Source organism: Felis catus, chromosome B3, assembly GCF_018350175.1.
Source record: "Felis catus isolate Fca126 chromosome B3, F.catus_Fca126_mat1.0, whole genome shotgun sequence".
Lineage (NCBI taxonomy): Eukaryota > Metazoa > Chordata > Mammalia > Carnivora > Felidae > Felis > Felis catus.
Genome location: NC_058373.1, coordinates 42,134,187 through 42,150,371, shown reverse-complemented (window position 1 = coordinate 42,150,371; position 16,185 = coordinate 42,134,187). Strand labels below are relative to the sequence as shown.

At 47.7% G+C, this 16,185-nt stretch overlaps 1 protein-coding gene across 13 annotated transcripts in view; it reads left to right on the top strand.

Annotated features, from left to right (window-relative positions):
* The window catches only part of TLN2 (talin 2), a 442,548-nt gene that overhangs the window by 361,216 nt on the left and 65,147 nt on the right, over positions 1-16,185 (top strand). For all 13 annotated transcript variants that reach the window (XM_019832311.3, XM_019832310.3, XM_011282911.3 and 10 more), the window contains 2 exons: positions 3,268-3,438; positions 14,275-14,421. In XM_019832311.3, coding sequence (XP_019687870.3) covers positions 3,268-3,438; positions 14,275-14,421 — 318 coding nt within the window. The remainder of the gene's footprint in view (positions 1-3,267; positions 3,439-14,274; positions 14,422-16,185) is intronic.

Sequence of the window (16,185 nt, the reverse complement as noted above, 5' to 3'; positions counted from 1 at the left end):
CACACAGCAGCCCTTGACATGTTACGGTTACAGTGATGAAATGTACTTTTAAAATTAAAAAAACAGAGGCTCCTGGGTGGCTCAGTCAGTTAAGCCTCTGATTCTTGATTTCGACTCGGGCCATGATCTCGTGGTTCGTGAGATCATGCCCCACATTGGGCTCTATGCTGACAGGGTGAAGCCTGCTTGGGATTCTCTCTCTCCCTCTTTTCCAAATAAATAAATAAACTTACATTAAAAAAAAAAAAAGAATCAAATTAACAAATGAAAATAAATAATAAATAAATAGAATCCAGAAAACCTGTTAGATTCTGATGCACTAAACACCTTGATTCCTCTAGTACATACAGGACCCATCCTGAGTCCTGCCCCCTGATGACCCATTAGTGCACTGTGGTTCACCTTGGTGGTGACCCCAGTACCCTACTAGGGGATGAGGGTGAAATCCAATGCAAATGGGTAGGGCTGATACCTGGAGTTGTGCAAGCTGGGTCTTACACAAAGGTGTTCGGGCAAAGCAGAGAGTGAGGCCAAAATCTAGTCGAGTCATGTGCCTTGGAATCAATCATGTCTGACCCACAGATAGGGAGCCCCTTTAAAATTCATCCAAAGCATCACAAAGGCCAGCAGCAGCCCTGCGGAAGCGCTTTGAAACCATCTGATTAAAGAGAACTGTAATCGAGAGTAACAGAGCAAATGTACGCTTACTGCTGGCTGATGGTCCGTCTCACTGGGAGCTCTAATGACCTTTAATATTTTGGACTCCCACCTTGGCCCAGCCACCACCAACTGCATGAACCCCTGCCCCCTGCTTCATTTCTCACCCAGTGACTGCACAGCTCAGGAGTAGCCTTCTTTCCTCTGTCCTCCTCACACTCATTATTCCTCCACATAATGGGAAGAAGCATTAAGGGAAATTGCTGGCTAGATGTCTGAGCTCACATACACTTGATGGAGCTAACTTATCAGTTAGTAATTGGCATGCACAATGAGGAGTGGAACAGAAAAGTGTGGTCAGTGCCATTGTGTTTTTTCCGCGTGGAAATAGATGGTGGTATCTGAAGCAAGTACGGTGAAGTGTTCAACTCTGGCATTCTGGATGCTAGGCAAGTGGGTATTACTGTATTATTCTGGAACTTTATTTTAAATGCCTTACAGAGCAGCAAATACCAAACAAGAAACTTCTGGGGCGCCTGGGTGGCTCAGTTGTTAAAGCGTCTGACTCTTAATTTCGGCTTTGGTCATGATCTCCCAGGTTTGTGAGATCAAGCCCCATGTCTGTCTCCACGCTGACATCAGGGAGCCTGCTTGGGCTTCTCTCTCTCCCTTTCTCTCTGCCCCTCTTAAACTCACATGTGTGTGTGCTCGCTTTCTCTCTCCCTCTCTCAAACTTTTAAAAAAAACAAACAAACAATATGGGACGCCTGGGTGGCTCAGTCTGTCGAGCGCCCGACTTCGGCTCAAGTCATGATCTCACGGTTGACGAGTTCAAGCCCCGCGATGGGCTCTGTGCTGACAGCTCGGAGCCTGGAGCCTGCTTCGGATTCTGTGTCTCCCTCTCTCTCTGCCCCTTCCCCGCTCATGCTCTGTCTCTCTCTGTCTCAAAAATAAATAAACATTAAAAAGCAAACAATAAACTTCTTTTTTTTTTTTAACATCTATTCGTACCTTCTGCCCATTTTTTAATTGGATTATTCAGTTTGGAGGGTGTTGAGATTTTAAGTTCTTTTTTTTTTAATGTTTATTTATTTCTGAGACAGAGACAGAGCATGAGTGGGGGAGGGGCAGAGAGAGGGAAACCCAGAATCAGAAGCAGGCTCCAGGCTCTGAGCTGTCAGCACAGAGCCCGACTCAGGGCTCGAACTCACAAACCGTGAGATCATGACCTGAGTTGAAGTCAGTTGCTCAACCGACTGAGCCACCCAGGTGCCCCAACAATAAACTTCTAAAATCCAACATTACAGCCATAGCAGAGCTGAAGTAAAAAAGAGAAGTAGCCAACAGTAGAGCAGAAGGTGGGAAGCTGGACTGTGGTCTGGGACATGGGATTCCTTTCACAGCTCCATGTCTTAGCTACTTGAGGTCAAACAAGTTACTCCACCCACCTAAGCCTTGGTTTCTTCATTTGTATCTACCTGGTAGGATTGTTGTGGGGATTAGATGAAGCTTGGTGAGCTGTTAGTAGAAAGCCTCGCATGTGGGATATTCCCAGTAATGCCTGTGAGGGGCGTCTGGTGGCCCAGTCAGTTGAGCGTCCCGACTTTGGCTCAGGTCATGATCTCATGTGTGTAGGTTTTAGCCCTGCATCAGACTCTGTGCTGACAGCTCGGAGCCTGGAGCCTGCTTTGGATTCTGTGACTCTCTTTTTCTCTGCCCCTCCCTTGCCTCCCCACTCACACACTCTCACTCCCTGTCTCTCAAAAAAATAAAACATTAAAGATTAATAAAAAATAAAATAAATTAATTAAAGAAGTAAGTAAGTAAAAATAAATAAATATGGCTCTGCGGCACCCAGTGGGTGAGTTCTCGTGAGCACAGAAGCAACATGACGTTACCTACCGGAGAGGCCTAAGCAGAAATGGTGGTTAGCCATCTGGCTAGGCTTTTTTTCTTCTCCTGGACTGGACTAATCACAAACAGAACATCTAGGGCAATGTGAAATCATTTTTGCTTTTATTCCAAATCTATGGTTAGGCCAACAATGCTCCAGGTAGAGAGCAGTTGGATTGGCTTCCTCGAAAGCCTTTGCTCTCAGGCTTCTTTTCTCAGTGGTCCTTGGTCCCTTGCTCCGCTCCTGTCCCCCTTTCTTCTGAGTTCCTAAGATGCTCCTCTTTGGTTCTTTTGAAAGCTTGACAGTTTGTGAGATTTGTATAATGCTCACGCCCAACTCAGGATCACGAAACAAATTCCTTAACACTTGGGCCTTGATGAGAGATGAGATGAAGAGCTCCCCAGAGGAAGTAACATCCAAGCAAGAGTTCATTAATGAGCAAGTGCTTCTAAAAGTAAAATTGAGTGATGAATAAGGTCTGAGGGTCTAATGTGTAACATGATGACTGTAATTCATGATAGTGAATTATATTAAATAATAGAAAAAAACAAAAATTAAGTCTCAGCCTGTGTAAAAAGCAAATTTCAGCACGTCTGTCTCTCCCTGTGCATCATCCCAGTCCCCTCCCCACCAGTGCGACTCCTAAAGGAGACACATGTGATTGCATGATGTATCTGTGGCGTTTTTTGTTTTTTGTTTTTTTTTTGTCTTAAAAGGTGACACAGCTCGCAAGCTACTTCGAGCCCCTGATCTTGGCCGCAGTTGGTGTCGCCTCCAAGATTCTGGACCATCAGCAGCAGATGACTGTGCTGGACCAGACCAAGACGCTCGCAGAATCTGCCCTCCAGATGCTGTATGCAGCCAAAGAAGGTGGAGGAAACCCCAAGGTACAGTGCAGGATTCCAGGGACTCACCTAGGGCCACTGAGAAGCCATGACACATTCCTCCTTGTTGTGTTCCCCCAAGGAAAACTCCTCCAGTTCTCGGTTGATTGTATGTGATTTCCCACGCAAAGATGGGAAATAATCTTCAATTGGCCTTCCCAGGGACCTTTAAGAGGAAAACCAAGAGATCTACATAATGAAGCCTTATTGAGAAGTTGCATTTTCCATGACAGAAGGTGTAGGCAAGCGTCCTTGGGAAAGAAAAACACTGTGTGGTGTTTGCAGGAATAAAAACTAATACTGCCCGGCACCTGCTCGGTGGTGACACCCAGCTTGCGCAAAGCAAAGCTCTGTTGTTTTCCAGTGAATGTTATTTCCATTCCCGGTTCTCAAGTTCATAGCAAAATGTGATGCAAGGTCACCCACGGCATGTGCTTCTGTTGCCTTGGGGACAGTCGTTTAATATGGAAATCTCCCTTACCAGTTTGCAGGTAGAATGTTTCCATAGCCAGAGGTATCACCCAGCTACTAAGCGACCAGAGATGGTGACAGCATGCCATCTTTCAGGGCTGATACTTGTGTCAGGGTGATTATTTTACTTGTGAAACCATCACGTACATTGTGAGAAGGTCGGAGGCTCCTCCTGCTCTTGGTACCTTCTAGCAACTGCCTCCACACGGTCCATCTGAACTTAACGGGTCCTCACTTAAGCAGACTAAGTTGTGGGATTACTGACTGGAGAGATTTGTATGGGATACTTGCCTATAGGCTACAGAAATCCATATTATGTATCTATTCTTTTTAGTGTGCTTTGTTGCATTTCTAAGGTCTTTACATGGACAACATGGTACAGCAGGGAGGACTCTAGATTAAGAGGCAGAATCACAAATGGGTCCTCTCAGAGCTCACAGTTACTGAGCGCTGACTCTGTGTCACCCCTTACACTTCATATCCTCTTGATATTTGATCATCATAAAAATCCCTTGGTGTGAGAAGGTTCCCACTGGACAGATGTGGAAACTGAGACTGGTTAGGTGAGTTGTCCCACATCACAGGAGAGGTGGACGTGGAGTCAGGACGGAGCCTGCACCCTGTGAAAGCACAGGCCGACTGCCCAAAGCAAAGGCTGGAGAGAGGTCGAGGAAAGTTGCAGGAGAGAGGCCACATGCGACAAGTTGGTCTCACAAAAAGAAATTACCTGGTACATAAGGGCGGTCAGGGGCATGCCAGGAAGAAGGAACAGCATATGCAAAGGTGTACGTGGGGTTATAAAAGGATTGTGATACCTTTAGAAAATAGCATGCAGTCTGGTGTATATGGAATGTGCTGAAAGTGGGGCCATCAGGGTGGGAGGATAGACTGGGCCGTGTTGTGACTGGTCTCCTCACACTGTACAGAGGTTGGGCTTTGTTGTGAGTAGTGGGGATGACAACCCCACCAGAGTTCAGAAACACCGCTCCCGTAGCACCATGCATACTATCTTAGACTTGGGTTTTCTGTGTGCACTTTTACCCGTCATGTGTCTGGCAACTATTAAGAGCCTAATTCTTGGGATGCTAAAAATATTGAGAGCCAGCCATTGCCCTCAAGCTGTTCCCAGTGTTCTGGACAAAAAAATAAGTCTCGTTGCTGAAATGGTGAGATCGAACCACAAGAACAAGGACACCCTTTTGACTGATGGATGAATGATAGTTGCCTCTGAGTTGGGCCAGCCCCTTTTGCACCTGCCCCAAACTGGAGAAGCCAGGATTTGCCTTCCAGACCCAGTTCTGGGTTGTCTTTTCTCCAGGGCTGAGTGCCACATGTCTCCCCCCTAACCTGAGAGGCTTTTATTCCCAGCAGAGTAATTGGAATTAGGAATTTTGTGGGGGCTATTTTAACGTTTTTTATTTATTTTATTTTGAGAGAGAAGCAGAGAGAGGGGGGGAGAAAGAATCCCAAGCAGGCTCCACCAGGTGGCTATCAGCACAGAGCCCGGCGTGGGGCTCAATCTCATGAACTCAGAGATCACGACCCGAGCCAGAACCAAGAGTTGGACGCTTAACCAGCTGAGCCACCCGGGTGCTCCACGTTTTCTCGGTTTTTAAGATATTAGCCCATCTGCTTGGCCTACAAGTTCAGAGCTCCATGTGGAATTCTGTTCTATACCAAGAAACTCACGGTTGGGAGTGTATGTAGTGAACACTGTAAGCTTTATAATGACATCACCTGCTTGAAAATGGTGGCTGGACATGAGAGTGGAACAGTTTTCAGCGAATGACCTGAAGCATTGGCCACAAGCTGAGACATGGTTGGCGGGAGCAAGGTGGCTACATGTGTGTCTCCACTGACTGGCATCCTTCGGCCCATGCTCTGTCTATAGACCCTGACAGGCTTGTCACAGAGGATGCCTAAGACACTACAAGTTGGCTTTTAGGTCCTTTCCTAAGAAGCCTGATGCGTGGACTTAATCACTTTGGGCGTTATTCTTTGGGCGAATATTCCCTAGGTGTTACTTGCTAAGTCTTCAGTGATGGATGTGTGTGTTAGATGTTGTGGGTCGTTGCTTGCCGAGGAAATACGGTTAAATGATGATCAGTGGCTTTGATGCAGTGACAAAGAGGATAAGCTTTGGGTCCAACATAATTGAATTCATTTCTTTGCTTCCTCATCTAGACAGTGGGGTTGATAATGAATACCTCTCAGGGAGAGTTGTAGAGATTGACTGAGGTAATGTGCCTGACGCAGTAGGTATTCCAAGAAAGAAAAAAGTGACCTCCCCAGACCCTGCTGTTAATGAGTCATATGATTACAAGGAATTTGCTGGGTAGCCTCCCCCTTGCCCCGCGGAGTCCCCTCCCGCACTCATTCTCTACCCCCAAGTTCTCCCTTCTGTACTCACCCCTACCCCACCCAGTTCCCTCCTACATCCTCCTTGAAGGGCCCCTCCTGCTTCTTCTGCCTGAGACCCTCCAGCATATCCACAGCCCTGCGCACTGTGGGGCATTTCTAATTATTAGTGGGTTTTTTCCCTTCTGCTAACATTGACATCTGTCTCCCAACCCCCTGTAGCCTTCTCCCATTTTCCAAATTCCTGTGATGTCTGTGCCCGCTTTACTGGGCTTTGTAGTTGAAGCACTGTCATACAGAAATCAGACTCCCTTGGAAGTAGACTTCAGACGTGTTTCCAAAAAAGAACCGAGTCTGATGTTTCTCCTGTGTTGTGCTGTGAGGAACAGTAACAAGGAGCCCCTCCGGAATCTAAAATAATGAAGGGTCTTTGTTGAGCCTTCTGACTCCACTTCCCAGATTGCTGTTGGACTTAAGTATGCCCTCGTTGAGCGCCTACTGTGTCTTTGCATCCCTGACACTGGTGTGCACAGGTGGCCTGCGTGATGATAGGGACGTGGCCGTGTGGCAGGGATGAGGTTTGTCGTTGGAGGCACAGGAAGCAGCCCTGGGAGAGGCTTGGGGTACCTGGAGGAGGCTTCACAGACTCTCAGCTGACCGTTTAAGGGTCTGGGACTTAACGCATGCAGAGTGAAGGGGAGCGGGCCTGGCGAGCTTCTCATACAAGCAGATGAGAAGGTGATCTTTTATCAGGCAGCCAAGAGCAAGGGCGTGTTTTTGTGGGTTTGGATGCCCCAGCGTGGAGAAAGCGTTGTTTACGTTTCCGGAGTTCCGAGAGCAGTTCTGTGATTTACTGCTGCCGCCCCCAAAACTTGCTTCTCGTACCTTCCTCGGCCCTTTATGGGAAGGCACACGCTTGGCGGGCAGTGCTCCCTTCTCCCTGGAAGCACACACTCGACTTCAAGGTGGGGGTGCAGAATCACTGACACTTTTGTGCCACCAGTGATCCTCTCATTTGAAGTGAGATTTAGAGAAATACGCACCGTCCGGTTTTGCCTTCTTTTAGCAATGAGAACGTCTTTGTATAAGGGGCTCTCTCTAGAGGGTAATGTGCAAGAAATGTCACCTTGCAGGCTTCTGTCATCAAAATAAAGCAATCTGCACCTGTTGGGTTTTACCTTCTCTGTAACCAGGAAATCAGCGATCAACCTAAATTACCAGTTTCCTCCATCACATCCCTGATAGAGTTTTGCATCCTGACGCGTTTGCCTCAAGACAACCACCTGTGATCTGACCGTTCAGACCTCTTCTTGATTCTTGAGACTTTTCAATTCTGCAGACTTAGCCAGTTCCTGTGGCTCACACAGCCGCCTCTTAGAATTCTTCTCTTTCAGTTAGTCAAGAGAGTTAGATTTAGGGGCACCTGGGTGGCTTAGTGGGTTGAGCATCCTACTTCGTCTCAGGTCATGATTTCGGGGTTTGTGATTTTGAGACCCGCGTCAGGTTCACTGCTATGAGCATGAAGCCTGCTTCCTATCCTCTGTCCCTTCTCTCTCTGCCCCTCCCCACTGACATGCATGCATTCTCCCTCCCTCCCTCCCTCTCTCTCTCTTTCTCAAAAATAAATAAAAATATTAAAATAAGAAAAAAGTTACCATTTACCTTCTCTTACTGGCCTGTTTACCTTCTCATCCACCAAAGTGAAAATGTCATTTCTTGGACCTTTGGAAGGGTCGTCTCCCCTTGAGGTATGTCAGGGCAGCCATGGCCACTGCCTGGGTGACCTCAATGCCTGGAGCAGTGCAATTCTAGAAATAACTCGCTGGCATCAGTTCCGGTTTCCCAGTTTAAGAGCATTGTCCTCAATTCAGGCACCCGACCTAAGTTCCAGGGTTCCCGGGCCATCCTCACTGTGACCTGATGGTTACAATTCAAGGGATTCTCAGTACCCTTCAGGTTCAATAATTTGCTAGAATGACTCAGAGAACTCAGGAGACTTCTCTACTTACTGTTACAGTTTTGTTATAAAGGAATACAAACCAGCGAAAAGAAGAGACCCAGAGGTGAGGTCTGGGGGGTGCCCGAACATGTCCCAAGGAGGTGTCACCCTCCCAGCTTATTGACATGCATCACCAACCAGAGAGGGCTCACTCCAGCTTCGCTGTGCAGTTTTACTGGGATTTCAGTGTGTAGGCTTGATTGATTGGTTTTAGTCATATGACCCGTGATTCAGTCTCCAGCCCCATCATGTCCGCAGAGGTCAGGCTGGCATTATGTTGCTCAAAGCCACAGCCCTCTAATCACATGGTTGGTCTTTCCAGCACGACCAACCCCCCATCCTGAAATTGCCCACTGGCCGCCATGAGTCACCTCCTTAGCATAAACTAATGTGTAGTCCAGGGGGCCCACCGGGAATAACAGGCAGTCCTTGATCTTGGAAAGGCTAAGTCTCCCTCCCAGGAACCTAGAGCACAGATCAGCCAGATATTTTTTTTTTTTTAACGTTTATTTATTTTTGAGACAGCATGAACGGGGGAGGGTCAGAGAGAGGGAGACACAGAATCTGAAACAGGCTCCGGGCTCTGAGCTGTCAGCACAGAGCCCGACGCAGGGCTCGAACTCACGGACCGCGAGATCATGACCTGAGCTGAAGTCGGCCGCTTAACCGACTGAGCCACCCAGGCGCCCCGATCAGCCAGATATTTTACTGCTTCGCACTGGGTGAGGTTCCAGGGTCGGGCTCAGCTGGTGGCAAAAGCTACCAGGTGTTGGAAGGTATATACGCAAGCTCGGCCCTGGGGAGCTCCAGGGAGCAGATTGGGGAACTCTCACTGGCAACACATTCATGGGCAAGAGTGGAGCCCATGATGGCAGATAGAGCTGAGAGACTAGAGGCCGGGCTGTTGCTGAAATGCAGAAGAAGGCACTGAATGATGGGGACCCAGCGAACTCGGGGAACAGTAGCAAGTCCTGAGGCCCCTTGCCTTTGCCACATGATACTTGTGAGGCTTTACCTTAATTTAAAAGCACCCCGTTTAGGGGCGCCTGGGTGGCGCAGTCGGTTAAGCGTCCGACTTCAGCCCAGGTCACGATCTCGCGGTCTGTGAGTTCGAGCCCCGCGTCAGGCTCTGGGCTGATGGCTCAGAGCCTGGAGCCTGTTTCCGATTCTGTGTCTCCCTCTCTCTCTGCCCCTCCCCCGTTCATGCTCTGTCTCTCTCTGTTCCAAAAATAAATAAAAACGTGGAAAAAAAAAATTTAAAAAAAAAAAAAAAAGCACCCCGTTTGGGGGGAAAGGCGGAAACTTCCCTTTGTAGATGGCAAATTCCCTACATTAGTGGTTTTTTTCCTAGTAGCGCTGATAAATTTGACCTGATCTGACCATCTGCTCATTTTCCTCGTGACCAGTGGTATCGTTTCAGCAGATGGCCCGCTGGTGGGTGGCATTTGTCATCCACCAGATCCGGAAGCTTTAGTACTTAAGCTCCCATTTTCAGACTGTGACTGTCAGAGGGGGTCCCTGGCAGGGACATGGTCCAACCCTCCCCTTCCAGTGGGCCGTGAGGATGAACGGGACCTGAATCACAGTGGTGAGCACAGTGCCTGGCACAGAGGAGTCCCTAGGGAATGTTAGCAGCTGCCTGCTGTTCCTGCTGTCACGTGCTTTGACATTTACCGTTATTCCTGGTCCCCTGCCTGTCACCTAGAACGAAGCAGTGACTGTCAAATGCAAAAATACCTGACCCGAGATAAAGGAACACGGATTATGAAACTAGTTGGAAAGTCACATCGGGTCCACAGGCTGGCTCCTACATTGTATAAAGCACACACCAGCCCTTGGCATCTTGCTCACATCCCCGGGAACATCGTTGGGTATTCTTGGCCCAGTCAGAAGAGCTGGAGCAGGTCACTGCAGCCCGAGGGAGCCCAGTTGATGGTTCAAGGTAGGAAGGAAGGGCCAGGTCCCATTCTGACTCCCCACAAAGCCCCGTCTCCACCGTCAGCTCTGCCATCCGTGCCTGTTCAGGGGCATGAAAACAGATGGTTCCATTAATTTCTAAACAAGCCTCTCCAGAGGGGAAATTGGCACCAACAACCTGTGAAGGTTATCCTTTTAAAAAAAATTATGCATGAAAGCAAAAAATTAATGTGTCACCCTTTACATCAGCCCCACCTGGCGACTTGATCGGACCCTTCATTTCCTCTGAATACCGTGCTTCTAGAAGGAAGCAGAGCCCACTGTTGGCAAGGAGCACACGGTCTAGTTGGAGAAGGGGCAGGAGCTGTGCATCAGGCACCGTGTCAGACCCTTCACACACGGTGTTTGGGCTCATCTTCGCAGTCCACGTTCCCTCCTGCCTCTGGACCTTGGTGCAGGCTGTGTCCTCTGCCTGGAAGCCTCTCCCTTTTCTCCCATCCTCACCCCGTCAACTCTGCTAGACTCTGGATTGTTCATCCAGGTCTCTGCTTCAACATGAACACCACCTATGAGAAGTCTTGTCTGGCCCCAAGGTTGCATTAGGAGCGCTCCTTAGGGGCTGTAGCAGTTCACTGCTACTCCAAACAAGCCATCCTAAAACTTAGTGACTTCAGACACACCATTTTAGTATGCTCTCTGGTGGCTCTGCAGGTGGACTGAGCTCAGCAAGGTAGTTCTCATTCAGTCCCTCCTGCCATTGAAGCCAGATGGTGGCTGGGGCTTAAATGACTGGACGCTCCATCACTCCCCGGCGCTTGAGCTAAAATCAGCTGTTGAGGGTGCTGGGGCTCCATGGGCAGCCCTTTCTCGCTCTGTGTGGCCGGCATACAGCCTCAAGATAGCCGGCCTTACCCAGTGGCCGCGGACCTCACAGGAACATCTCCTGAGAGAGCAGGGCAGTACTTGTATTGTTTTTCATTATTGAGCCTCTTTTCCCAATGTTCTTTTCTCTGAGGCCTTTGTCTCTTGATGACTGTTTGACTCCAGAGTTGCTTGTCAGGGCTACAGAAATCCCAGAGAAAGCTGACGGGAGGACGACAAGAAGGCTGCTGGAGTAGGTGGTATTTAGGCTGGGCCTTGAAAGAGGGCTGGGATTTGCATGGAGGGAAGAAAAGAGGCAAACTCAATAGAACCAGCTGCTACGGGCCTCAGGGGAGAGGGTGCAGCTGTGAGGAGGCTTCCAGACGGCCGCCAGGACCATACCAGGGAAGCAGGTCAGGGGGAAGAAGTCCCAAGAGGGAGGCTGCCTGGCTGCCCCCATGGAAGGCCTGTGAAGTAGAGAAGATGGCCACTAGTCTGGGCAAGCCACAATGGTCAGTGATTCGCGTTTGCCTCCTGACAGTCGCCTCAAGGTAATCATCCGTGAGGTGCGTGTTTCACCTCCCAGCAGATGTCATTGTGGAAGGCCTCCTCTCATTTGGCACGCTTTCAGTTCCACACAGAGCCAGTTCCCATGGCTTACACAGCTTCTTCTAAAAATTCTTCTCTTCAGTTAATCGGTCAAGAGTTACCGTTGACCCTCGCTCAGTAGCTTCCTTGCCTTCTCATCCACCCAAGTGAAGGTGCGATCTCTTGGGCCTTTGGAAAGGTCTTCGCTCCTGAAATCCGTCAGGGCAGCCACGGCCATTGCATGGGTGGCCCCAGCGCCTGGAACCTCACCATTCTCACACTGACTACCTGACATTAGGTCAAGCTTCCCTAGGCTCAGGCACCTACTAGACTCCTCTTATTATAAATATACGGTGATGCAGCCATATCATCTCACCAGAATTCGGCAGAGCGTTGTTACCATTATTCCCATTGTGCTGAGGAAGCAAAGGCCAGGACCACTTAGCTAGTTAGAAGTGGATCTGGAGCTAGAACCCAGCTTTTCTGATGCCAGGACCTTGGTTCTTTGTCCTGCATCTTGCTTCCACTGGAGGTGTTTTTCAGGGAGCCTGCCATTACCATTGGTTCATCTTTTCATTCACGTATTCAACCAGCGCCTACTCTGTGCTTGTCCTGCATGTAGCAAGCCTGTGGTCATTAGAGCCTCTCCAAGTGTGGGTCAGGGGGGAACTCATGAGCACTCGCGAGTCTGCCTGCGGAATGAACATCTGTCCCTGGAGAACTTGGCTCACTCATCCCTCCAGCCTCATGACAGTGTAATTTGTGACATAATTCCAAAACCTGTTCACCTTTCTGCAGATTTGTTTGTTCGCCGTATACTTAAATTTACGTGATCCAGTCTTAAGGAATGGTAGGGTATCGGGCAGCTTTGAACAGAAGTGCATTTGTTGTAAACACTTTTTTCCTTTATGTTAGTTTTTTTATTATTTTCTTAACATTTTATTTAATTTTTTAATATAATTTATTGTCAAATTGGTTTCCATACACAGCCAGTGCTCATCCCAACAGGTGCCCTCCTCAATGCTCATCACCCACTTTCCCCTCTCCCCCACCCCCATCAACCTTCAATTTGTTCTCAGTATTTAAGAGTTTCTTATGGTTTGCCTCCCTCCCTCTCTCTAACTTTTTTCCCCCTTCCCCTCCCCCATGGTCTTCTATTAAGTTTCTCCACATTAGTGAAATCATGGTATCTGTCTTTCTCTGCCTGACTTATTTCACTTAGCATAATACCCTCCAGTTCCATCCACATTGCTGCAAATGGTCAGATTTCATTCTTCCTCATTGCCAAGTAGTATTCCATTAAATATATAAATCACATCTTCTTTATCCATTCGTCAGTTGATGGCCATGTAGGCTCTTTCCATAATTTGGCTATGAAAGTGCTGCTATAAACATTGGGGTACAAGTGCCCCTGTGCATCAGCACTCCTGTACCCCTTGGGTAAATTCCTAGCAATGCTATTGCTGGGTCATAGGTAGATCTATTTTTAATTTTCTGAGGAACCTCCACACTGTTTTCCAGAGCGGCTGCACCAGTTTGCATTCCCACCAACAGTTTAAGAGGATTCCTGTTTCTCCACATCCTCTCCAGCGTCTATAGTCTCCTGATTTGTTCATTTTACCCACTCTGAGCAGCGTGAGGTGGTATCTCAGTGTGGCTTTGATTTGTATTTCCCTGATGATGAGTGACGTTGATCATCTTTTCGTGTTTCTGTTTGCCATCTGGATGTCTTCTTTGGAGAAGTGTCTATTCATGTTTTCTGCCCATTTCTTCACTGGAATATTTGTTTTTCGGGTGTGGAGTTTGGCGAGTTCTTTATAAAGAACTCACATTTTATTGATCTCTGAGACAGAGTGTGAGTAGGGGAGGGGCAGAGAGGCAGGGGGACACAGAATCCGAAGCAGGCTCCAGACTATGAACTGTCAGAACAGAGCCTGACGCGGGGCTCAAACCCACGAACCATGAGATCATGACCTGAGCCAGAGTCGGACGCTTAACTGACTGAGCTATACAGGCACCCCATGTTAGTTTTTTTTTTTAATTAAACCCATCAGCTTATATATTTGGGAATATGTGGCATTCTTTTTCTGCTACCCTGAACGCACTAACTTAAAACTGGTCCTGTCATAAGATGCTGTTTCATATATTGCCATTTTTCCTTTTAAATTGTAAAAAGAGATCTTTTTCTATTTTCCCTTCTGATTTTTTTTTAATTTTTTTTTTCAACGTTTATTTATTTTTCAGACAGAGAGAGACAGAGCACGAACGGGGGAGGGGCAGAGAGAGAGGGAGACACAGAATCGGAAACAGGCTCTAGGCTCTGAGCCATCAGCCCAGAGCCCGACGCGGGGCTCAAACTCACGGACCGCGAGATCGTGACCTGGCTGAAGTCGGACGCTTAACCGACTGCGCCACCCAGGCGCCCCTCCCTTCTGATTTTTAATGATTTCGCACACAAACGTACCCACATAATAAAAGGAAAAACCCAGAATACATTATTGTGCTCCATAATGGAGATACAGTTTTGTATTGTGTCTTTTGAAGGTTATACTTAAAAGCAGTGAAGTGATTCTGAGGAAACTGAGCACCATTTTCTTCTGTTTATGGAAATTTCCCACAATCCTCTTTCCCCTTTGCTTTCTCAGGCCCAGCACACCCACGACGCCATCACAGAGGCCGCCCAGCTCATGAAGGAGGCTGTTGATGACATCATGGTGACACTGAATGAAGCAGCTAGCGAAGTGGGGCTGGTGGGAGGCATGGTCGATGCCATTGCAGAGGCCATGAGCAAGGTAGGCCTGGGCATCCATGTGTTCACCTTCACCCCTCGACCCCATCTCCTCCTCAGTTTCCCTCAGACGTGATCCCCAAGTGCTTTTCTCTAAGGAGTGGTCGGTCAAACTGGATATCAGTGAGCCTCCTCTTGAGGGTTCTGATAAATGTGTACATTTTCTATCCTCTGTCCACCATAGTATTCATCCCTTATTATTCCTTCATTACTTTTTTAAGCCACTCTCACCCTGTCTTTCAGTTTTATGCAGGGGAAACAAAATGGAGATGGAGAAGGTATCACTGGCTCCTTCACTTATAAATGGAAATAATTATTTACCTCCCCTGTTGACCTCACAGAGATGTCGTGGGGGAACAAACAGCAAAGTGAAATAATGAAGTGATTCCCAAGTGCTAGTCTTTGGAATGGCTACTTACGAATCACAGGGAGCACATTCCAAGACCCTACCCTAGCCATAATCAGTTGGAATCTCTGTGGGGTTGAGCCTAGGAATCTCTCTCTCTCTATTTTTTAATGTTTATTTAATTTTGAGAGAGAGACAGAGCATGAGCAGGGGAAGGGCAGAGAGAGAGGGAGACACAGAATCTGAAATAGGCTCCAGGCTCTGAGCTGTCAGCACGGATCCCAATGTGGGGCTCAAACCCACAAACCATGAGATCATGACCTGAGCTGAAGTCTGGCGCTTAACTGACTGAGCCACCCAGGTGTCCCAGAATCTCTGTATTTTTTAAATCTCCCCATGGTTTTGGTATCTACAAATGCAGAAACCACTGAAGTAGTATGTGTGAAAGCCTGTAGTGAACTCTTGTGGGCAACGGGCTTAGGAGATAATGTGAGAATTATTTCTCCTGCAGTGACCCCTCCATTGACTTGGATCAGTAGAGAAGTAAGACTGGAGAGTGTCTCCTGCTCTTTCCCCAAGGAATCCTTCACTCGTCTTAGCAGTTTGATAGTCATTAAAATTAACAATTGTTCGTCAACATCTAATTGCCATTCTGGGATAGCACAGCCAAGAACTTGAGATTTTGTCTGTGTTTTGAAATGTCCATTGTCAGACTGTGAGTACATTATTACAGTTTTTCAGGATAATAAGTGGTCTTTAATTGCTAATTTAGAGAAGATTGGGTGGTTCATATCCCCATAAAGAGGTGATAGCCCGAAGCTGTAACTAGGATAATTCTCCTTAAACATCACAATCCAGGCTGAGATGCTGGGGCTCCTTCAGAGAGCCCAGGCGTGCCTTGTCAGAGCCCTCCAGTAATTTCTGCTGTGGGCTTCTCGTGCCTCAAATATGGACAGTTTGGCAGAAAATGAGTGAAGTTCCCCTCTTTCTAAAGGCCTTTGGGTCAGTCTCCATGGGTTTGTTTGGCTTCCAGGAGTCAGAACACCAGAACTTTGAAAGTAAGCCATGTGCCTACCAAGGCTATTAAATAATGGAGCTCAGGTTTTCTCAATACAAATTAGAAATTCAAATGATAACCTTTTTCTTCCTAGGAGAAGGTATTTTCCAGAATCACCTCAATGATGGGGAAGGGTTCCACCAATCCCTGGAATATGGAAGTCAGATTCTTGAAGTCTTTTTTTTTTTTTTATATATAGCCTTTGAACCTTACCATATTGTGACGGCTTTTCAGTAAAGAAAGCAGCTCTTGTACTGGCTGCTGTGAGTCATTTGACAGCTGCTCTCTCACTCAGCCCAGGACACACTTGATTCTCTCTCAAGGACTGGGGAGAGAAGTCTGGTGTGAACTGATAGCTATAATTA